At 39.7% G+C, this 25,779-nt stretch overlaps 1 protein-coding gene across 3 annotated transcripts in view; it reads right to left on the bottom strand.

Moving 5' to 3' along the window:
• cep85l (centrosomal protein 85L) overlaps positions 1–25,779 on the bottom strand; it is a 91,214-nt gene that overhangs the window by 46,606 nt on the left and 18,829 nt on the right. For all 3 annotated transcript variants that reach the window (XM_088928556.1, XM_088928547.1, XM_088928538.1), the window contains one exon: positions 841–1,589. In XM_088928556.1, the coding sequence (XP_088784682.1) occupies positions 841–1,589 (749 nt within the window). The remainder of the gene's footprint in view (positions 1–840; positions 1,590–25,779) is intronic.

Below are 25,779 nucleotides of genomic sequence, written 5' to 3'. Positions count from 1 at the left end.
TTAGTGAAACAACTTAGTGAGCATGATACACAACAAACAAAATGGTTTAACTGTCAGGCAGCCATGTTAGTTTTTAATACACACCTTAAACCTTGCCTTCTTCTGACTGGAGAGAAGAGAAGGTAAAAGGATGTCTTTTTCAAGATATAAATATCACCACATAAAAACAACTGTGTCAATTTCTCAATTCAGTTTCAATGAACGTGAACACCCAAAGAGGTTTGTCATATCTTCCAAAGGACACTGTGATACACCGGGACCTAAGAATCTATTTTTTAACACTTGAATCCAGAAGTGCTAATGGCACAGAAATATTCATTAATTTTCTGTGATTTTCTCTACTGTAACATGTTTAAATGTTCTTTATTGTAGTGCTGCTGATGGGTTGCAAAAAAAATCACAAAAAGATAGTTAAGAAGAAAAATGCACAGAGGTAGAAAATATATACTTTTGCATTATTTAGCAACTCATTCTTTAAAGGTACCTTCTGAAAAGCAATATATAGTAACACAGTAGTTTAAAAAACATTTTGTCTATGAATGTATTCGTCTGGCATGGATTATGAACTGTTTAGTCACAGAGGGTTGGGGTGAGCTGCTGCTGAAAACACAGCACTGAAAACTATTAAAAAACAATAAAATAAGTGAATGTATTTAATTATTTTCTGGGCTTTCTGATTGGTCGTGATGCCGACTAGTCAAGTCACACCTAAGTAAAAACACCAGATATTCCTATGCAGCAAGTGTCAAGCAAGGCAGGAAGATCTTACCGCAATATCGGCTCGTGTCCACTAGGGGGAGACAAGCTGTCATGAAACCGTGTCTCGCTCAGCCCACTCACCTCCATCAGTTCAGCCTCTTTCCGGAGGCGCTGCAGCTGCTGCTCCTGCTGCCAGGCAGCCACCGCGCACAGGCCCTGCGGAGATGGCCTGCTGTAATCCACGGGGTTGGAGTGCATCTGTTCACTGAGCCACATCTGAGTTCTCACAGCTGGCTGGATCGGCGAACCCCCCATCGCCTGGTGCCCCAGAGGCAAACACCTCTGCCCAGAGGCCTGCTGGCCAGCTACTGCTTTGCTTTCAGGTAAGGCACTGTAGGTCAGGTCTAAGGAACTGGGCTTCAGGGGAGAAGGAAGGGGGACGTCGGCTTTGTTGCTGTTAGGGTACTTATTACACCTGGGGCCAGAGATGGGCAAGAGTTTGGGGTGACTCTGGGGGTCCTCCAGCGTGAAGAGCTCCATGCCCCGGTGCGAGTGGTCTAGCTGGCAGCTGTACAGCTGGGCTTGATCTGCCACAGACCCACCCACGAGATTCTGCGTCTCCACCTTGGAGTTGGGACTGTGTCGGTCCGCGGCGCTCAGCCGCGTGAGGGAGGACCACCTCCGCGGCGGCCGGGGGTCCTTCATGTCCAGCGGGCTGTCCAGGGGGTCCGCCCTCCTCGCGGGCAAGGTGAGGCAGGTGCTCCAGGCGCTCCCGGACGGAGGGGCGCCGAGCTGGGAGCCGGAGGTGGAGGGCATGACGTGGGCCGTGGGGATGGCCGTCTGGGTCCTGATGGGTCTGAAGGACGACGTGCCACTGGAGCTCAGGTGATCTGCAGACACAGCCAGCGACAGCAGAGGTCAAGAGAGCATTCTCCTACACTTGAGAGACAGTTTAAAATCCGCAGACGCATATTACTAGACACCTGGGAACTTTGAAAGGTTTTACAACAAATACTTTGCAAAGCAACATTGCGGCATTTTTTTTTAGAATTAAAAACGTGTTCCTGTTGTTAAAAAACAACAGATGCACAAAAGCTGATCTACTCTCTCTCTCCCTGCTAGATGTTCCAGATTTCTAAAGATTAAGCACAGTATGGGATCTGCACAGAGACGGCCTGCAAACCATAATACATAGTGATGACTATTTGGCTTTGCATCTGTTTGATCATGAGCCAAACTTTATAAAAGCCCCAAATTCAGGCACCACAGAAGAAAAGAAGTAATCCTACCCTCTAGAAAAGAAAGCATTTCAGATATCACAGTAGTTGAGGGTTAAAACTGGACTTAAATACTTTTATGTTTCATTTGTCATCTTCTTCACAGACATCTTTAGAACAAACCTCTCTCTCATCCATCTATTTCTCCAGAGAGATCTGGTAGCTTGGCTTGTTTTAAAACACCTAGCTGGGTTTTCTGAAACCCGACTATTAAAGGGGTTCAGAAATAAAGATATTTCATATTGATGAAATATGCAGAAATGTGTTTTCCAGCTCCTACATCATATGAAGCAAATATTAACATATTACATACATAAACTGCCCTGCAGGTATAGAGTCTTGCTCCTAGGAAGTCTTGACTCATATGAACAGTGTATCTCATGCATTAGTTATAAGATGCTTGCCACATCACAAAAGACTTATGTAAGAGCTTTATGATGCTACTAGATGATATCCATCCCAGGAAACAAACAAACAAGCAGCAGACGTCCATCTACTATGCTTTCTTTAAGGCGCCATACAAACTGGAAAAGCGGTATTGAATTTGATACAATAACAACAGTTAATGATCCAACCTGAGCCCTAGGCACAGTACTTCTCATTGATGTGTCACCTTTAGTTTGGGAAAGAGAGAAATACCTTGTGTGGCATCCCACACCAGTTTCTTCAAGGGTGATCACTGTCCACAGAAATATGCACATTTCTTTCGACTATTTCTAGAAATGCAGAGTGAAAAATATTATACAAACATATACCAAGTCCCATCTAGCTTATGTTTTTAGCAGTTATTTTGGGTTTAGTCCTCTCCTAAAAAAGGTGGTGGTGTCAACATAACTTGATACGGTCACAATGCACATTTTTTGTACAGTAGTGTGCCCTGTTCTTTTTTGAAAAGGCACTTTTCCTTAGATCCAATTTGAGTCCTCTGGTGCATTTCATTGCTGATACTGAATAAACTCACTGGGTAACTTAGTCAATGCCTTTTTGAATAACGATTAGTTTAAATCCATTCATAGTGTTCTCTGTTCATGACAAAAAAACTATACTATACTTACTAGACTATACTTTTTGAATTGTGGCAACAGAACCTGAACACAATATTTTAAATAGACTCTAACCACTGCATTATACACTTTAAATACAATATTTCTGATTTACTTTTGCTAGATATCTTAACATTCTGTTTGCCTTTTTTCTTATGTTCCAACATTACCTAAAATGATGTGTTAACATAAACACCACAATCTTTTTCATCGGTAACTTCTTCAAAGTGTTGGTCATTTGTACTTGTAGTTTTTTCTACTTGCACATAACTCTCTACTTGTCTATATATAAATGTCATCTGCCAGGTGTCCAAAAGTCTTGTCTGTCTAAAACCGTGGTTCTCAAACTGTGGTACGGGTACACAGAGAGCCCCCAGGTGGTACGCCAGACGACCCTGGAAATGTATTGTGTGCACTGAAAAATTGGGAATTAAAAATGGAATAATTAAAAATCATGTACATTTTTCATCTGTAATTTACTTAATCGGTTTCAGAAAGCTTGAGACATGTTTTCATATTTTCTATTTTAATAAAATTACTTACAGTAGCTACGTCATACAGGTCAGGTCGCGCTAACACTGGAGTGGACACAAGGGCTGATATTAGAGGTCTGCTACCCGACCCCAGCCCAATGGGGCCTGACAAAGTATTGCGTTCCGGACCAATGGCACTCTGTTAATAACATGTACACTTGTTTTCTAGGCATTAAACAGGTCTTAATCCAAACACATGCACTTCTCTGAATAGCTGACATCTACAATTTGAGAATCAATATTTTATAAGGAACTATTTGAAAACCTTAATAGATGTAGATGCAGAGTTTATTGTCTTATATATACGTACATTAGAATTCTGAATTGCGCGGCTCTCTCAAGACATACACAGTACACAGACAACACCACACAATGTAGAGAGTACATTACAAAACTAATAAATAATAACATGTTATAATGTTGTGGGGCAATAAATATGTAGCAGTGAAAAAAAACATGGCCAACCATGCAAAAAGAGGCCCTGCAGTCAGCTGTTGAGGATGTGCACTGCAGTAGGGTAGAAGCTGTTCTTAAGCCTAGTGGTCTGTGCTTTAACAGTGCAGTACCGCTTGCCGGAGCGCAGGGGAGAGAACAGTCTGTGGCCGGGATGGCTGGGATCCTGAATGATGGATTGGGCTTTATTGCAACAGCAGATGGTATGAATCTCACCAATTGATGGTAAATCACATCCTATAATCCTCTGTGTCATTTCCACAACCATAATATGCCGTATCATATGCTCTGTTTGTATTACAGCTGTTGTTTGTCCAAAGACTTCTAACGAGTTTGTTAATTAAGACCTATTTTAACTTAAGCCACTGTTAAGCATCTGCCTCTTCTGTTCTAATACTATTATAGATCAAAGTCTCTCTTCCTTAGTGAACACCTGAGCAATATAATAATTTAATATTTGAACCACGTTCCTTTCACTGTAAAAAAAATCCCCTTTTATCTCTGCAATACTTCATCTTTTATAATTCTTTTGACATTGTAATACCAAAAAATCTTTTTAACTTCTATCACAATGTTTTCCATCTCTTAGCCTTTTCAATATCCATTTTGATCTACACTAGAAGCTTATGAAATTCCTTTCCTTTAAAGAGATCCTGTTCCTTATTAATGGCTTTAAAAGGTATTTCTTTCTCCCTGTATTAAACCACAGGAGCCACAGGTTTCTGATTTCGGATTTGCTTATACCTGGAGAAAGTCTGTTCTGCACTTCAAGCATAATATCTTTAAACTATTACCATCCAATCCAATGATTCCACATCCATCTTACTTCGTTCTATCTACTTCATTTAAACTCTTTCATATTCCTAAAACTGTAAACCATTTTTGAACTCTACCTGTACAGATTTAAAAGGTACAGTACTTCATATCATGTTATGATAGTGACTCTCTCGCTTCTGATTTCCATACTCTGTCTTTCTTGTGTAAAATCGGGACCATCTCACTAAACACAGAGTGAAAGTGATTTTATGGGGTTGTTTAGCTGACTATGCAATTAGCCTTAGACCTGATATATGAAATCACATCAGTGGATTAACTCTCACAGTGGCTCTCTGGAGGAACTTTTAAAGGAATACAGACATAGTCAGAGTTAAGTTCTTTAATTTATGACATGCATTTTTTTACTTCAGAACTAGACTGTCATATTGTTATTCTTGAAAAATGCGAGAAGTTCAAGCACATATTCAGGTTCACTTTATGTCCGACAGAAAACAAAATTCCATGAAAAAAGTAAGCGATGCAATCTAGTTTCACAAGACTTCAGATGCACCCATGATCAAGAATATTCTGACAAAGGAAGTAAGGAAGTAAGCAGAGGAAAAGATCAAAACTTTCTTTCAAGTTTTCATATGTGCTGTTAAAAACACAAATCTGCAATGCAGCACATCTTGAAATTCATAGGCAAGAGCTGCAGGAACCTGACTTAGAAATGGAGTGAAGGTGAAAACTGCTGAGGGAACATGCAGAAACTTGGGGGCAGAAAGCAGGAGCTTCTGCCTGCTCAAGATCAGAATATGCAGAATATAGAGGCAACATGAGTCACATGCGTGTGGTTTCACCCACAAGTATCTGCCTGCTTCTCACACACAGTAAGCCTTTCCACAGTGTCGCACAGCTACGCTGCCAGGTATATTTACCTGACGCAACATGAAAATATTAATCCTTAAATATATTCATGAGGATTGTAAATACAATAAAAAGCTCACAAAAACTTCGAATGGTTAATAGTCAAAGTTTCTGAAGAATTGTTTTCCGATGTAACCTTCATCTCGAGCGTTGTGTTCTGTTAAAGAACTGTTAGCCTACAATAGGGGATTGCAGTAACGTGACAGTGTATTCCATTCCTGTAAACAGACCTTTCTCTACTTCCTATGTTGTAAACGTCAGAACAAAGTGACGCAACAAGTAAAGCAGTAGAAAGGAACCAGCTGACAAAAATATCTGAATATTTCCAAACATCTCTCTCCAAAAAGAGAATCTTCCAGAAGAAACAAAGGGAAACTCCTGAGACTGTGGAGGAAGTATGATCTTCGTCGGAGACAGCAGGCATCGAACGCAACACCCTGCACTCGACAAATTCCAGGGACACAAGTGAGCTGACAGCAGCTGGGAATGGGCTGCATTAAACTGGGAGGGTCAGTATCTTTCAGAAGACATTAGACCATGGCAGAAACAACTCTGATAGCACTTTCTTTCAAACCTTTAGTTGACATTCATCACAGCCTAAAGTTGATGAACTGATGAACGTTCATTTTTTTCCCCAACTAATACTTTAAATGCATATATTTTAACAGGCGCAGCATTTTATACCACAAATTAAGGTCTTCTTAATATATGAAGCTTAACTTACACAATAAAAGACACTTTCCGTTGTTTCTTAACATTCTACAGTTAAACATTTTCACTCTTTGGTTTCATTTCTCAATACTTTTATCCTGCTGAGTCAACAGTTTGTGAAACACAGACTAAAATCCCACCCTCTTGTCCTTTACACAATATCCTTGATAACAAGGTGCCTCAACCCTTCCTTTATCATGTCTGTGATATTCTGTGTCTTCTGCCTGTACAACTGTTAATAAAACAAATATTTCAGATTACAACAGCCACTTGTGTTATCTACAGAAACTGCTGATTAGCAAAAAATAAAAAATAAGAACAAGCCCCAGTTCAAATAAGCATTAAAAGCTCAGACATGGCAAAAGTAATTTATTGTAAGCTACATCATGAAAGCCCTAATTGCAAAATGAAGGCAACTTTCCTCAGTCTGCTGTTCACATACATTTGACTGCTATTGATTAGTTAATGTTCTCTCAAAAACACATATAAAAACAAAATGGACAATGTTTAGACTTCTGGATCATAATACACACCCGTGACATTTATTCCACACTGTTGTGCAGCAACCAATGAGTATTCTCCTTCAAAGATGAATACCTGAAATTAAGTATTCAAGGGTATTTTTCCAGCATGGAAGAAATGAATAGCACCCAGGTATTCCCACTATAACAGTATTTGTGTGAAAATAATTTTCTATTTTGTTTTCATTTTTTGAAAATCATAATAACTGAACTTAACTTTTTAAAACAAATATTAAAAAATGCTGGTAAACTAAGGTGAGAAACCAAATCTCAGAACTCCCACTAAGAGCTCTGAAAGCCTGTCAACAAATATTCAATTTGTTGATACTTTCAAATGTCAGGCAACTGTAGAGCAGCTGGTATCTACAACATAGAGATGCTTTGTGCTGTAAAACATTCCAGCTTGACAAAACTTCACCCAGGGAAAGATATTTAAGGCATATGGGAAAAACTCCTCGTATGTCCTTTCAAATACAAATATAATCTTACAGTAGCAGAGAAAAAAATACAAGGAATTTGGACTACAGAAAACTGCAGAAATCACTTTGTAAATTTTTTTTTTTGATGTTTTGTTTTACGTGTTTATTATTGTGTAAAAGGAGTTGCTTTTATAGTGTTAAAAACACTGTAAAACACAGAGAACCACTTCATGGATTTCATTCTGTACATGAGGCTGAAGGCAGACTACAGCAGGAATTCACGGACTTTATTACACTAATTGATAATGATACAACTACAAAAATGAGGACGGGAAGGAAAACAGTATCACACTTTCCTTATATAGTCAAGGGCTCTATTTTAACATTTAATTTTTAAAGCAGAGGTTTTAAGACTGCTGAATCGCCATTCTTCAAGAATGGCTTAAATGGCCTAAAATAGCACCATCTGGGTTTGATTTGCACTGTAACAGAAAACACTTTGTATCTGAAGGAACTGGGCTGTTGCTGGCCATGTTTGGTTTAAAATATTACCTTGTATTACTTATTCCTCCCAACATACTGCAGTTAAGCCCTCCTAATAAACCACATTCCTGTTTATTATATACGTAACAATAGAATTTAGGATTATTCTCCATTTTAAAATACATGAATCTTTAATGATGTCTTCTTTTTAAAGCCAAAAAAGGCATATGTGTAATGTGTGTAAATGTAATGAGTTTGTGATGTTTTAATAATGTATTTCTTTCATGGCAGTGATTTAGCGTTGAACTCCCTCACAAATGTGTGCAGGAATGTTGCGCGAGCAGTCAATGTGGTGTCAGTGTGTCATGCAGAGGAGATGGTGCAGTTCCATTCTTAGTCTCTGCTGTTCTTGATGAATCTCCCCGTCTCCTCTCAGTGCACAGTGACTCTCCTCGCCCCCGAACCACAGCCATTACACTCTCCCTCGGTGGTTTATCCAGCAGCTGGTTTATTGGTACCATAAACTTTGCATTTTTTAGGTTGACTCAAATTTAAAAAAATATATTTTTATATTATCAGAGGAAAAAAAGAGAGGTATGAGTCGTTAAAGATTAACTTAAATCAAAAAACAATAATGTTACTGTTCTGCCAGAATCCAACTCTCAATTTCTTTCCCATTTCAAAGATTTGGACAATTTAAGTAAATAATAAGCAAACAAAATCATCTTGCACAATCTGAAATAATGTGAACATATCAACACATCCAATAGTTTCCCAAAAGGTATGGAGGCAATGGAAAATTTTACTTTGTTGTATTTGAGAAAGTACAAATTTAATGAACAAACTTAAGATGTCATTTCATCTCATTTAGCATCTTTTTAATGTTTTCGTGATTTACTGGACTTTTACTACAAAAGAGTCATTAATATAGGTACTTTTACTAGTGCTACACTGCTGCACACACCAAGTTATTTCTATTTCTTTTCTTCTTTGTTTCTAGGTAAGAGTCTTATTCCTCAAAGATCTCTTATGTCAGTAAATATATCGTCTACATTTTAAACCATATTTTAGAACTGCATCATCCAATTCAGGGTCGCTGGGGAGCCAAAGTCTCTCCCTGCAAGTAACAGGTGAAAAGCAGACACAGAGAGACACACACTCACACCAGGGCCAGAGTTTCCACAAGCTAATTAACGTACTACTGTGTCTGTTGATATTGGGAGGAAACCAGAGCACCCAGAGGAAACTCACGCAAACACGCGCAGAACATACAAACACCACACAGACAGCAGACAGCACCCCAGGTCCAGAACTGACCCCAGAGCCCCAGCACTGTGAGGCAGTTCTGCTGTGCTGTGCTGCTGTGCCACCCAATATCTATTAACCACAGTGGATACAGTATACAGTACATATACATATACTGTATAGTAAATATGTGTCTTGTATTTACTATTGTGTTATTTCTTCTTCTTTTTCCTACACAAATTAAGATGCATGGCCAAATTTGTTTTGCCTCCAAGAATTATGAACACTATCGTAGCAGTCCTGGTATGTGTTTAATAAGAGTATAGTACTGGGACGTGTGAAATACTTTATTCAACATGCCAAACCATGTGAAGCGTCAATAGTTAAATGAAGAGATTTGGCATAGTTTACACGCACTGTCTCAAATAAACAGCAAAGAGGACAGAAGAGTGGAAAAGGAAAGTTTAGTCAGTTATTGCTGGTCCTTAAACACAGTGTTGCCTGTCTTTTCTTCTTTCTCCTCCCCCCTGAAGCAGTCGGCTCCGGGACTCTGTGACTAAAGGTAAGACATTCCATGGCTCCTGTGAAGCAGCTCATGACCACCGGGCACCGCACTGGCAGGGTGTAAATCTGAGCCTGTCCCCAAGCACTCGCCTCATTAGCACTTAACGAGCAACACTCTCGGGTTTCAGACTGACATGCAGACCAAGGAGGAGGCGCCAAGAAAGCTGTTGCCAGAAGACAGCATGATGCACTGGGCCTGAGCGTGATGCTTCCATGTCAGAGAGCGTATTCTGTGAAAGCTTTTTACAGAAGATTCAGCTGTGAAGCAGGACGAGCTTTAGAAAATGAACTGGGCTTGTACAAATGTGTTTCATGGCATTGAATGACACTTTGTTTCACATTTTTCACTGTAATTCATAGAGAAGAAGAGTGAGTAGAGCAGGACAATGTCAGAATGAGGAACAGAATAAGAGGACCACATCATCAAACCCATGCATTAGTGGGGAGGGAGGAGGAATATAGGAGCTTGATTACTGGCTTTGTGGAGTGGTGTCATCTTAACAATCTCCAGCGAAACACCAGCAAGTCTAAAGAAATGGTTATGGACTTTCGAAGGAATAAGTCTCTGCTGAACCCTGTTTCCATCCAGGGTGAGGACATAGAGGGGGTGCAGTCCTACAAGTACTTAGGGGTACACCTGGATGATAAGCTGGAGTGGTCTGTTAACACTGATGCCCTGTACAAGAAAGGTCAGAGCCGACTATTTTCTTAGGAGGCTCAGGTCCTTTGGTGTGTGTGGAACACTGCTACACATTTTTTATGAATCAGTGGTGGCAGCGGCCATCTTCTACGCTGTTGTGTGCTGGGGCAGCAGCATCATGACAAGAGATGCAAATAGGCTCAATAAACTTATCAAGAAGGCTGGCTCTGTGTTGGGGCTGAGCTTTGACCCCCTGGAGGTGGTGGCTGAGAGGAGAATGCTGACCAAGCACACAGCCATCATGAACAACGCCTCTCTTCCGCTTCATGGGACTGTTATTAGGCAGCGGAGCACTTTTAGCAACAGACTTCTCCAGCTACGGTGTTCAAGTGAACGTTTCCACAGGTCCTTCCTCCCGGTGGCTGTCAGGGTATATAACACTGCCCTAGGCTAGGACTGTGTGATACAGTCAGGAACAGGTTCCCCAAACACAAACGTAATTCACCAACCAGGGCAAATCTCCATCAAAAGGTGTTGTAATACCTCCAATTTACTTCTTACCCAATAATCAAAACATGCAGCTGTGAGAGATCTGCACCTGAGAGACTAATGAGAAACATTTTTTACTATACTATACACCCGTGTAAGTATAATGACAAATAAAGTTGAATTGAATGAAAGAACAAGTCTCAATCTTCTTCTTTGTGAACCAATTTTTAGATTTTGTTCCCTCAAACATAACAAATAGGTAACAAGAATTCTTCTTCCCTCATCCATCTCCAGTCCATCCAGTGCCCCAGCCCAGGGCAGTTACAAGAAAAGCCCTGTGCCGGTGATGGCAGCACCAGCCTCCATGGCCCCGCTGGGAGAACAGAGCCGAGCGGAAGAGAGCCCCACGCCAGACCAGGGGAGGGATGTGGAGACAAAAAGGCAGCGCCTGTATCTTTTTAGCAGCTGTCAAACCAACCAGCCAACCACATCAGCTACTGTCAGTGTGAGAATCAACATCACAGTTTATCATCTAGCAAAAGCACCAGGTGAGAACAGGAATAATGGACAAAGAGGGTGAATCTGTCCTCCTTCCAGAACTTAACTACTAGGCAGAGAGTACGGGGGGCTAGGGGCTAGCTTCGCATGACACAAGAGTGCACAAGAGCTCAGGTACACTCATTATGCGAAGAAAAGCTGAAGTGGATCATCTGATTAGCATTTTTGGAAGCAGAATTTATATTGTCTCTATTCAGAGAGTAACCAATGCTGAGGGTTTACATGAAGCCTGGAACAAAGACATGAATACAGGAAATAGACCTCTTTGTTCTGCCCCTTAGGACAAACAGACTGTGCACGAGGCTTACTAGCAACCGCACCTCCCAGAGGACACTATAATTACACACTGCAGAAATGCACAAAAAAGAGGAACCAGGAAGTTTGTATTGCAATTGTAAGCCATCATTAATTGAGCAAAAATCATCCTCATTTTTAATTTTTGTAAAAATAAGGATTCCCTTGTGATTCCAATGTAGAGCAAAGAAAGAATTACTTGTATGACGTTTGTGATTATAAAGAAGAGAAGAATCAACATGCAAGTCTTCTATAAGTTGGGGCAGAAAATAAATTAAAAATGCTTTATGAATAAAATCTATAAATACCCTCCACGCTCACTCTTCAACAAGACCCTGACTCCCCCCTCACCTGGAGACAGCAAGCCACTCTTTCTCGGGAGAGAACCAGGACCTCAGATATGGAGGTGCTGACCCTCATCCCACCTCACAGCTGTTAACCTCGCCAGTGAGTACCAGAGGTCACAGATGAGGCAAAGGGGACAACATAATCCGCAGACGGCAGAGATGCACCACAGCTAGGCGAAGGTCACGAGCAGGATGACAACACCAGTGTTTAACAAAGTTCAAATGTATCATGGTACACAAATCCGTGATCCGTATCACTGCTGTTTGTATTCTTAAAAATGTCTCATGTTTTTATTTGGGAATGTTTTCAGGATATCCTTTGACTAACTACCTGTTTTAATACCGTTTATAACTCCAGACTAAAAATATCTGCTAAATTTACCTGTTCTAAAACAAAAGATTCTCTCTCATCTCTATTTTTATATTATTTTCCTAACTTAAAATAATCCAAGAATCTGGTGCTTTCCTTCCTCGTATAAGTACTGCTGATTCCTAAAATAAAAAAACTTAAACTGATCAAACAGTATGATTTTGATGTATACTGAGTGAAAAGCTCTTTCCCTTCAGATTTAAAGTATAAATGTAGAGTTTGTTCTATGAATGTATACCAATAGAAATAAGCTTTCTTAATCAAGGAATGATATGACAACTGATAAAGCAAAAGTTTACATTTTACATCAATAACTGATGGGGACATTTTAAATGAAAACGTGCTGATGAAGTGGAAGGTCCACTGCACTAAAAAGTTATTTCACAACTCTAGTTCATACAGAAAATGTGGTTCCCAAACAGAACCACTGTATTTATATTGTACAGAAGTGCAAACATCTCTTGCCAATTTGTGTCTATGCAATGGACTATTAATGACCTAGTGCGACAAGTGTAAATGTAATCACATTCATTTAGAGCAGCTTCATTCTTTAAAATGTTGTTACCAGAAACTGTGCAGTTCAGACTGATGTGAACTTGCCGCCAACTTGCACTGCCCCCTTAAAACCCAGATGAAACAGTCAGGAGATCTGAAGATCATGAATATGTTTCGCTTGGCTATTTGAAAGCATTGTTCCCTGAGCTCAAGTCATAAGAACACCAAGTGCTCAGCATGTAGATTTATATGCAACATGAGTTAAAATCACCAAAAATAGTTGATTAGGAATCTATATAGACAGCCATTCAAAAAATGATTATAATTCCTGCAAGAACAATCTAAAGTTGATCTATATATACTGTACACATAACACTCTAAAGGCCACCTCTCTGTAAGAAACAAACAGGCCACAACCTGGAAGTCGGAGATTGACCGCAATGAGAACTGAACTTCAGTTTGGTGACCTTACCAAACCACCACATCTGTCCGATCCAGACTGCCGGGGCTACAGCACTGAACTCCAGGAAGAGCTAACCTACACGTCAGGAGCACGACTGCAGCTCGGGTGGCATGAAAATGATCTGCGTGCTTGGAGAACATTCAAGCGTAACATTATCAACTGACAGACAACATCTCCATGTTTTGTGCGTCAGAGAACAACTGAGGATCTCGGCGAGGAGCAGAGACAGTGGCAGAATGAGTAAGTACCCAACAAGTTGCGTGCAAACATCGTAATGGACGTATGGGGACTGTAATGTTCCCTTTAAAAAGTGATTGTAATATTATTCTTCTGTTGCATACTGGGTATATAGTGTACAACTGTTCAAAAGATTACAAGCACAAAGAAATTCTCTTTTGAGGATTTCTTCAACCCTTTCATTTCTCCTTCCAGTCCATGGATTTCATTGTTGTATTCCATTAATGTGACCCTTTTATTTCAAGAATAGGTCTTATGTATTCATCAGATGCAGAATTTAATTAATATACATAAAAAAATGTTTAATCAATTTCATGCCAGTCACTCAACACGAGTCAAAAAAAGGCACTAACTGCATTATGTCAGTAGGTGCATTCAGTTCCTGGCAAAGTTGTAATGCTAAATCTTTCTAGTGCTACAGTAACATGTTGGGCTGATGGGCACCTATCCAAGATCATGCTGAAATTCGAGATGGAGACAGGATATGGATTTTCAAGACATTTAGGAGCATTAGGCAGGATGCTGAACAGTCAGAAATGCTATTTCAACCCTTAAGCTAATTCTGGAGAAAAATATGCAATAATTCATATTTTATCTACATTGGCAGCAAAGTCTTTTATCCACGATCAATAGTCTTCCAAACATATTTATTTAAAAAATGCTAAGAGGGTGCATGTACTGTTTTTCTTAAGATAACAGTGTAGCATCATTTTATGCAATTTCCTATTAATAACCTACCAGTTACGTACATCACTGAGAAAAACTGGATATGAAGAAATCTCCAATATTCAATGTACTAGCAGCAGAGTATATGAACATTAATAACTACATTATATGACATTTTAATACACTTTAATTGGTAAAAACTGTTTTATAAACTAATTTTATAAAGTACAGTTTTCATTGCTTCCTAGATTGAGGTATGAAGCCTTTTTTATGATGCTTACCACATGACACCTAATGACTGTACTGAGATGAATTCTCTCTTGAAGTTGTTTAAATACAACTTTATTGCTTGGCGCAACAGAGGAATTAAAAATGTTCATATGAAACAGTCTGTTCGTCAGTAATACACATACTGTATGTCATTGGCTAACAGATCCTGCATCCCTGCAGTTTATAACACAGAGCACAGTGAGCCCACTGGCACAGGACTACAGTCAGTGCAGCAATAATCCAGCAACACTGATTGCAAAGCTGAACCTAGGGTGAAGACAGATGGTCACTCTTGCTGATGTATGACTCGATCTTTAATCTACGAGTGGTATTCACATTTTCATGTAGTCTTCTAATGAGTATTGTTCTAATGCTTCAAAGAAATGGCCCTAGCTGGTGTTCACCACACATTAATATTCAAGTCAGAAGTCAATTGTTTATCCAAAGAACCAGGTTGACTTCACACAGTGAAATGAAGAGCCTTCTCACAACTTGTAGGAAATCCTATTAATTTCATTTTCATAGTTTCAAATCCTGAGATTAACATTTAGAACCCTGTGCAATCCTAAGCACCACAGTAAAAGACTCACTTGCTGCAGTTAGCTTTTATAATGAAAAAAATCTCCATTACTCTCAAAGTATATGGTAATGTGCCGATCCAGAACAAATGTAGTCATCTGCCAACAGTAAAGGATGAGTGCAGTTTAATGTGGACATACAGTAAATGTGTTCCAGCAACTACTGTATATTAGAACATACAGAGTCCCCGAGTGGCAATAAAGGGGAAAAAGTGCCAAGCGGCAGTGGTTGCGTTCTACTGCAGGAGGTGCTGGGAAGCATGCGCCCTGGTGTGACATGAGCTTAAAGCGCTATGTGTGTAGGTAGACAAAAAGCACATCCTCAATGAATACACTTTGTGAAATCTGTATAGCTTTAAATCACACAAACCATCTGGCTGAAGAATATGAAGTGGGTCAGAAAAAGGGCATTCATTACTGCTAATTTCACAGGAGTCTTCTGTATGAACAGCACTGCTTCAAAGTCCTGCACTGCCAGCTCATCCTTACTGAGTCAAAGGGGAAGAAGTCCTCAAATGACTGTGGACAAGGTAAGACATGCCCTGCAATCCTGAGCAGAAGGTGAGCTTCACTTTCAGAAGACAAAACAAGACTGTACACGTCACAACGACTTATGAGACAAAGGAAAAGATCTTGCTTCGCCATGTAGGCTATTATTTATACTATTAAATAAAAATGCACTTTACATACTTAATACTTAAGATTTACATTATTTTAATTGTAAAAATAAGAACATTGTTGATTTACAAATGTTCTTTTTTAACATCTTGCACGCACTGGAGTTTTTCAGTCTTGAAAAGTCTTTTCTTAAAAAATATAAATTCTAGCTGGCCAAAATTCTAACCACAGTTCCACACTGCTGCCCAAAAAGCACTGTGAAAGTAAACCCAATGGATCAGTTCATGCAAAGTACTGAAACAAGACCCTTGAAACAGCACAAGAGGAATTTACAATGAATTGCATTGAGGTGTGAAAACAGAAGGTATTTCTTTACACAATGGGGCTCTTGGCATGTGGAACAGACACCAAGAGGCTCAAACTGGAGTTGGACCGCAAACTGGAGCTCCAGAGCCGGAGCCAGGCTGGAGTTGGGGTTCCTGATCAGGTCCAGAGTCAGGTAACATCCAGAGCTGGGGTTCCTGATCAGCTCCGGAACCAGAGCCGGAGCCAGGCAGAGCTGGGTCTCACGTGCTGGAGCTCCAGAGCCAGAGCCAGAAAATCCAGACCAAAACCAACCCTATTCTGGAACAAGCAGCTACCCAGAGGCATTACTGAATCAGATGCTTACTGTTAGATAAACCGGTTAAAACAAATTATCTTTGTGATGTTTTTGTGAATGATGTTATAAACAGACTTGCTTCTCTGGCACATTTATATTTTTTCCAGCATACAAATTCCTGTAGTATAACACTGCTTAATCCGAAGATTTTACAGTATAGATGCATCCAAGAACTTTTAACTACGAACTATTTTTCATTTGTAATCACTGTACTACTGAAAAAAATCTAAATTATTCTGATGTTTTACAATCTCCATATGTTCCACACCCACATATAGAAACCTGATTAATGTCTCTTCTTCAAGTGTCAGAGCCAATACCATGCTTGCTTTAAAATCAAGCTGATCTCCAAAGTGCTTTTTAAATTTCTCTGCCTGTGCTCACAGTATTATTCTGGACTGGGACTCACTGTTGATGTTCCTATAGAAATCAAACAAAGAGCACAGTCTTCAGTGCACTGTTGTTTTTTCCCTCTTCAGCCCACGTTGGAGTCAATTTTACCATAAATATAATTTAGTCTTTCATCCATCCATCCACACAATGCAGACTCTACAATGCACACCAGCTATCAGTGGAGTGCATCTCCTGAAAACACTTCTTGATTTTCTTTTGTTTTTGCTCTGTCCACCATTCATTAGAACAGGAAAGGTTTCATATTCTGCTGTCTGTTTTGCTTTGTTATATCAAAATGTTTGAGTCATACTCATGTAATAAATGCAAGCCATAACCTTTCCATGTTATAACTGAGACTGCACTAGAGGTACACACATTATAATGCTATAGCACTGTTCCTGCTTTGGTTTTCTTGTTTAGAATAAAAACCATGAACAACAGATATAAAGAAAGGAAAAAAGGTCACGGAACAAAAACTACTTTTAGTGTGCAGAGTAAAAATGACAAAAGCTCATCATCTCTCAAAGTGATTTACTAACATTAAACTAACATTTCTAAAATGTTCCCACCTGGAGCTGGAACAATGGTTTTCACTAAAATAAAAGATTTAGGTTTCTTACTATTAAAAACATGATACTTTAAAAACAATGAGATATGTTACTTTCAACTATTTATATTCACTAACATTTAAAGGCTTTTTGATCAGGCTCTGTTTGTGTAACCCACTTGCTGGTGAATAAGCATCACCAGAGTTACAAGTGTCGCCTGCCAGGCTATGCAAACTGCACAACTGGAAATTCTCATGCAAACAAAGTTAAGGCCAAAAGGAAGGAGAGACAAAACTAGTGTAGCCATGGGAACCCCAAGAGGGACACCAAGAACTCACAGAGCCCACGGTGGAGATAAATCAATCCTTTCTTCTCAAGACAGTGAGAGGAGTTGCACAGGAAAATCTCTCATCTGGTACCTTCAGGCCAGAAGCTTGGAAATGCTACACCAGTCCCCACCGATCCCCTGATCCCTCCAACTGGGTGAAACATTATTCCTCCCAGAAAAGGACCTCTATAAGATGATTATGTGCCAGAATCTTTCACTTTTCATTCCTGCTGTCTTAAGACTTTGGTCTGTGCTCTCCTATTGATCTGGAAAGGAGAAACACAGAGAACACAGAGGCATATGCAAATTAAAAGGTAATAACTGCCAAAAGCTTTACTATCATATTCCAGGTGTGATCACAAGGATTCATCCACTCTGTCCCCAGCCCTGTCTAATGTTTCCACTGTCTGGAAACCACTATGCAACAACCTATAAGAAAGAAAAACACTATTAAAGTGTACTGCATCAATAATAATTAATAATAACTGCTTACACTCAAACCGTTTTACAGGTAATGGGGATCCCCTCCACCACCACCAGTGTGCAGCCCCACCTGGATGATGCGACGGCAGCCATAGTGCACCAGAACACTCACCACACACCACACACCAGCTATCAGTGGAGAGGAGAGCAGAGTAATGTAGCCAATTCATAGATGGGGATTATTAGGAGGCCATGATTGGTAAGGGCCAATGGGAAATTTTGGCTCAGTACGCCGGGGTTACACCCTTACTCTTCTCGAGAAACGCCCTGGGATTTTTAATGACCACAGAGAGTCAGGACCTCAGTTTTACGTCTCATCCGAAGGACGGCGCCTGTTTACAGTACAGTGTCCCCATCACTATACTGGGGCATTAGGACCCACACAGACCACAGGGTGAGCTCCTCTTACTGGCCCCACTAACACCTCTTCCAGCAGCAACCTTAGTTTTTCCCAGGAGTCTCCCATCCAGGTACAGACCAGGGTCACACCTGTTGAGCTTCAGTGGACTGCCAGTTGTGAGCTTCAGGGTGATATGGCTGCTGGTAATATACTTGTAATATAAATACAACTTAATATAATATAATTCAACTTTGCTCGCCATTGTAGTAAACTACTTTCAAAAGCAGTCAGGTTGGAGTGCAAGATCTAAATGTTTTACACATAAGCTAAGTTGAAAGTTACATAACTGTCTCCATTAACTCGTATGTCGTGCTAGAGCACGATCGCACTAGGCAACAGCGTGACACATTCCCGATCAGTCGTCCGACAGCACCATGGAATGGAACTCAATTCTAGGGGTTCTAGTCCTTGGATAAACAAAAACATATTTTGTTCTCATGCCTTAAATCGGAAATTGTGAATAATTTAAGAGCTATACTAACAGTCAATGCAAAACAGTCACAGCTCCACACAGCTTCCATATATCAATAAATCATTTTGGCAAACCACCAGTGTCCCTTGAAGACTCTGAGCAAGGGCACATGAAACAGCAGACACATACCGTACAAGTGCTACATTAAGCCATAGGAGAATCATACCCACATTGCTAGGGATTGTAGGAAAAAAAGATAAATCTTTTTGCTCCTCCTCACATGTCTTCCAAGATTTAGATTCTGAACTAAAAACAAAATTTACCCAGCTGGAAAGAACAGTGTGAAGGTGTAAGTAGAATGAAATGAGAAGAAGGTACTGCTCTTTGTACAGTATATTACTTTACTCTTGTTCTAGTTCTTAAGGGGCAACTTCCTGGCTGCTGCCCTATAATTTGAATTCTGTGCTTCAGCCTCATGTGCATTTCAGCTTTTCTTCCCAAGAAAGCCACAGAATGAAGGCTTGCAAAGTATATACTACAGTTTTATGCTGAAATTCTTTTTTAAAAAATTGGAATATGTCACATCATACAAAAACAAAATAAAGTGAAATCATTAGAAAGACAAACAAAAGTTCTCTCCTTAAAACAAATGAACTCACCCCACTGTTTTAACTACATCTTTTGAAACAGAAACATCTCACATTCCTTAGAAATGCTTTGAAAGCCTAAATAAGACCTCAGGTTTAATCACAATAATCCTTCCAAAACTTTCCAAAAGTCACAGATAAAGGCCAATTTTGTTATACATAAAACTATTCGGAACTGCTTGAATGTTTGCTAAACTGCATTATTTGCAATATGCTATATACAAGAACCAAAAACACCAGAAGTATTTTATACTGTAAATATGAAATGAAAAACTAAAACTGTAATCATGACAAGAAACCTACACCACTTTATATGAATTTCCTTCAAAAACCTACAAGCAATTTGCATTATAAGCTCTTCTTTAGTGCCAAAAAAAACAAATGTGAAATTATTTTTTTAAATATCAAAGATACCTCCTTTTCAAAAACGCACTGTGCAGATTTTTTAATAAATGTCACCAACCCATGGACAACAACAGAGATGTTAAAGAGTAGCATCTGTATATGCCTACAGTAAGCACTGGAGTGACTGATTCAAGCACAGTCACTCATCTGACAAAGAACCAAGGCTGAAGATACCCACAGAGCTACCGCTCCGCTGAAGGGCGCTGAAGATCTGTGGCTAAGGATCTGCGCCTGTGCCTGGAAGGTTGCCGGTTCAAATCCCGCAGCCGGCAGAGGAATCCTACTCCGTTGGGCCCCTGAGCAAGGCCCTTAACCCCAACTGCTCCAGGGGCGCCGTACAATGGCTGATCCTGCGCTCTGACCCCAAGCTTCTCTCCTTGTCTGTGTCTCATGGAGAAAAGCTGGGGTATGTGAAAAGACAAATTCCTAATGCAAGAAATTGTATAGGGCTAATAAAGAAACATTATCGTTATCATCATAACATTATCATTATTATTATCATTAGATAAGGCATTTCGAAAACAAAGGCATGATTGTAAAAAACAATTTCTATCATTTCAGAAACTAGGTCCACACTGTAAATCACTTCAGACACCAGATGCACACCAACTAAGGCTCCGTGCTATCTTTTACTTGGATCCTGCTTTTTATAAACACAATAATTACAAAAGCAATATTTAAAAATTGAGGATTTACAAGGGGAACAATACATCAAGGTAAACAACTGAACAGATTATAAGTCCCCAGGTAATCAACTCAAAATAAGGAAAACCGAAAACAAAGATGAAGCAGTAACCAAGACAAAAATCAAAGAAAGGAAAGAAAACTGAAATTAAATAGAGAAAAGAAACTAAGAAAGCAGAGGCAGCAACATAATGTTCAGTGCTGTTTGTTTTAGCAGAATATTTAAATGGTCCTACACATTGCTGGGGAAATCCTTTTGCAAAAATGGAAGTTGCAAAACAGGCCAATATTTTAAGGAATAGTTTATAATTCAGGCACCATCATGAATATTGGGAAAATACACATTTGCATTTCAACAGATATGGCTGTTATTGGCTAATAGGCAATACAATTCCAGCCGTGCTGCTGGTCCCTGGCGTTTGCACACATCACCACTATAACCCTAGCTGTCCGGCTGGCAGAGAAAGCACATGCATGATTAATGTAATTGCCACATAGCAGCTGGACTCGGGGAAATGACTCCCTTGGAGTCCTGAGCAGACAAAAGCAAAATGGGGGAAACACACCAGTCAATCAAAACCTAACAGAGTAATTCAATCAAAGCAAAATGCTAATGAGCAGAGTCCCTCTGCTGTGACACCCTAAGGATAGTATACATCTAAACGAAATCATAAACAGAAACAATTCTGCTCTCTTGAGGGTTTGGAATTCCTGCTGATCCACTATCCGATTTGGTCAAATCCTGTACAGGCTGATAAACCCCGAGAGTCATAACTGAATGCTGATAACCTGTCTGAGGGCCCCAGTGCTCCCATTGTGCTGCAGCTTCTTCCTCTCTCCTTCTTTGACTAAGGGTCAAAGCTAGACATATCTCTCTTATCTTACATATTAATATGTGGTTTTGATATGCTTCTTCAGTTTGGATAATCTCTGGTAATGCCACGCTTGAGAAAGTTGATCCTTCCTTTCCTACTCTGGAAGGAGATAATATTCTAATAGTGACACTGCCAATTTCACAATGACAAGTGACAAGTGATACCTTTGTGAATGGGACTATCAGCACAACTAAGCAACTAAGCACAGAATGAACCCTAATCTGCCGACAGAGTGAACATGAAGTTCATAATTCACAGGGCAGCTAGTGTCTGTTATGCTGTCATGAAGCAGTTCCGTGATTGATCAGCTTGTGTTTTTACATAAAAAATGGCACTTTTACTTCTGTGCATGTTCTGTGCTGGCTGGTATATTGCCTAAGTGTCCTCATGTTCAGCAAGGTCTTGTAAACAGCTTCATGTGACTTGATGATCACATTCTTTAATGCTAACAAACTGCTAGATGATTACAAGACTTAACAGCCTCCCTACTGTCTTTCTTTAGCCATCCCTGTGCTTATTCTTGTCCTGTAAGTCATTCAGCTCATGTTACCTTCTAACAGTTTCATCCCTCTGCAGAGCAATTCGACACTCGAGCACTATCCTTGGTTTGACCTCACTTGCATAAATGTTTTCCAGAAGTGGTTGGCACCATTTATAAAAATAAGTCTAGCAAGTTCCAGAAAATCTTGTAATGACTTTAGCAGTGAGATGTTAAACAAGAGTGAGAAATACTCCACAGTCAATTTTTCAAATTTTACTTCACATTTTCTACTTGTGTTTGTATTGTTGTATGTTTGGCTTTGCCATCACTGAAGTTATCTGTCATACCTACTGCCTGTTGCTGTTAAAACCAAGACAGCCTCTGAAATGTTGAAGCCCATTGATAAGAAGCACATAGGCATATATTATCAGTACTGCAAAAGCTTATGTACATCATGCATGAAGAGTAGACATCATCCGCAGAGTAGACAATTGGGATTCAACTGTCTGTCAGCAAACTCCCAGCCCCCAGCCACACAAAGCCATCTCCAGACAGACACGAAGTCCATTACACCTGCAGTCTGGCCTGCTGTCGCAAGGGAATACATCAATATTGGATTTCAGAAGGGTAACGTCACTGAAACATGCCCAGAAATGTGCTCTGCACAACCTGAGGGATTTAAAATGAGTTATACTTGAACTTGAACTTTATTGCCATATGTAACCGGTACATGTACTGGTACCATGGAATTCTTACTTTCAGAAAGTCTCTCGACTGTTAAAAAAAAGTGTAAAACAGCGCAGACAGTGCATCAAGACAATCTACAAACAAACAGTAGACAATGTACAAGTAACAAATGTTTGAATGTAAGCAATGCAGACGTCAACAATGACTGCAATAAATAAAATTACAATGAGGTAGATGGTGTCGGTGTGGTCCGAGGGGCATGGCCAAGTGTGTTCGCCAATCACACTGCTTGTGGGTAGAAGCTATTGAAGAATCTGGTGGTAAGTGTCCGTATGCTCTTGTATCTCTTGCCTGAGGGCAGTGGGGTGAAGAGTTCATGCCCCTGGTGGTGACTGTCCTCTGTGATGACCAGATTTCACAGCTGTTTAATCTCTGTGAGACCACAGCCGATGATCTCCTAGGCCAGGTTCACCATTCTCTGCAGTGCTTTTCTCTCTCGAGAAGAGGTGTTGCCGTACCACACGGTGATCCCGTTGGAAAGGACACACTCAATGGTGCAGCGGTAGAACTTCCCCCATCATTTGAGGCACCTCAGGAAATAGAGGCACTGCTGAGCCTTCTTCAAGATAGAGTCCTAGTTCACAGTCCAGGTTAGGTCATTAGAAATGTGAATTCCCAAAAACCTAAAGCTGGTGACTTTTGGAACAACTAAGTTGCATGGGAAAAAATTCTAACCTTACAAAACAAAAGAAAGCCAGGTTGGACAGTTACTTATGCAAAAAGTAAGTAATGACTATATTAGGAAAACTGTCTTTCAAAATTCCCCTTTAATTAGATTCAGTAACTGAATACTAGCGGAGGCCTGATTACCAGTCTAAGGGAGTTTTTAGTTCTTCCCACTTCATGAAGCATGTAAATAAAAACGGGTTCAAATTCCTTCAGTTTCTGTTCTGTGGAGGCTGAGGTGGGGTTTGAGGCTGAGAGGGGGAAAAGGTTATCGAGCAGATGTAACAGTCTCACACTAAATGATAAATCAGGGATCCTGAAGCAGGAGTATTTTCAAGGTTAAGCAGAAGGGAAGTGGCCCTTAAGAGAGATATAATCTATTTTTCAGGAAGGGATCATTTTTTTTTAGAAGCAGGCTCCCTGGGGTACATGATGGGCAGCTATCTGAGACCTTCTTGAACCCCACAAGTCCCCCTAGAGGAGAGGAGCACTGACAGGCATGCTGAGACTGAATGGAGACGCTTTTCATCACCATCCGTACCCAGGGTTTCTGAATTACTTTATTGCTCTGATAATCGATATTGGAAAACAAGACAACTTGAACCGCAACCAAAAAATACAAGTGTTACTCTTGAAGAACAGACCCCATCTATCAAAAGACATTACAGGAGGATTTAATTCTGACAACTGTTTACAGAAGACTTTGATTATCCAAAGACAATTTTAGCTCTCACTCTCTCTCCCAGTATGAAGGAGGAAAACAGTTTACAGTTGCTTTTTTTAAACTAGTTAAACATGGACAAAGATAACGTGTGCTCAGCACTGTCCAACCCCTTCACACCAAGCCACGTACTGTAGCAGTGGGTATCTAGGATGCTCAAAGCAAAGAGAGGATGAAAAAAAGATGACCTCAATAGATATATGTCCTGAGGCTCATCACGTTCCAATGGACCAAAATTAGGTCATAACATAATTACAAAGGATACATGAGAAGAAATCAAAACTAATAGTTTCAACAGAAAGAAAGATAAATGTGTTTTCTGTGTGACTGAAAGTTACTGGTAGTGCAGATTGAGGTATGGATACATTTTTAAGAACAAATGTGCAATACTCTGCCGAACAATAAAAAAAAACAAAAATAAGACTATCCCAAAGTATATTTTAATGTAATTATTTTGCACAGATTGTATTAATATGTGGCAAGATCGGGGTGGCATCAAAGACAAGCCATCTGTAAACTGCGTGTTGGACAGAACAATAACGCAGCAGCTCCAAGAACAGCAGTACTCCGCACATGTGGAGGATTAAAGCCAGTGAAGTCAACTTCAGGATGTCCTGTGAATTGACAGAGGACTGTACAAATCAGAGACTGCATTAAAACAAATCTGAAACTGTAGCAACCATCACCTTAAAGGAAGGGTAATGCACAGCAACCACTTAAAGGTCAAATGTTAACTGCTCAGTTTAAATGTTCTTACTGTAATTAAAATTCATATACTTATAAACTCATGAAGAAAAAAGAATAGCTACTGTAAACAAGTGTGAAATCTTTATAGAAGCATGCATCTCTACAAAAAGAGTAACTTGTACCTAAAGAGGCCTCAGGAACAATTAAACCTTTATATTATAGAAAAAATGTAGAGACAGTTATTTTTAATTACCGCTCTGTGTATTGACAGTGGAGAAATTTTCAGTTTTCTCATGTAAATTTGAGCTGTTACACAATAATAAAAGATTACATAATAATAATAATTAAAGGAAAATAAATATGAATAAAAGGAAATACAATTTTCCCATCAATATTATAATTCAGGAAATTATTTTAAAATGTGTCTACACATACCCCCAAGACATGTGACAGAACTGTGAATAATTTAGCAGTGCTGTTTCTCCGTGCAAAGCATATCAATAGTTATCTGTCAACATTACAGAAGAAAACACAAATTAACTGTAATCAAAAGACTGATATTGTGTTTCAAGTACTCTCCTTTGACCATACTTACTTTGCATTTGACTGATTGTGAAAAGCTGCAAGGGTATGGTTACATTTAATAAATCAGATGGAAGGATTCAAGATCTAATACCTCGTGGGACACTGGGCACAAAGTGTCTTTGGATAAAAGACAAAGAAATTAAAAATAATACGTACCAAAACATTCAATTGAAATATATCCTATTAATTGTTATTACACTACCAAGTGCACCCTGTGTGCTCTACCGAGAGGTGACTGACCAATAAATATTAAGTGTGAGCTGCAACAGCGCAGCTGTGATTACAACCTGCTCTATACAACTCCCCAATAGCAAATCCTGATTCATAATAGTCAAAACCAGCAATGAGAGTTGATGACCAATCTTATCATAATTATCATAGCACAAGGTTATAACTGTAA

This window comes from Atractosteus spatula, chromosome 2 (genome assembly GCF_055471065.1).
Source record: "Atractosteus spatula isolate fAtrSpa1 chromosome 2, fAtrSpa1.hap1, whole genome shotgun sequence".
Taxonomy (NCBI): domain Eukaryota; kingdom Metazoa; phylum Chordata; class Actinopteri; order Semionotiformes; family Lepisosteidae; genus Atractosteus; species Atractosteus spatula.
This window is presented reverse-complemented; position numbering and strand designations above follow the sequence as displayed.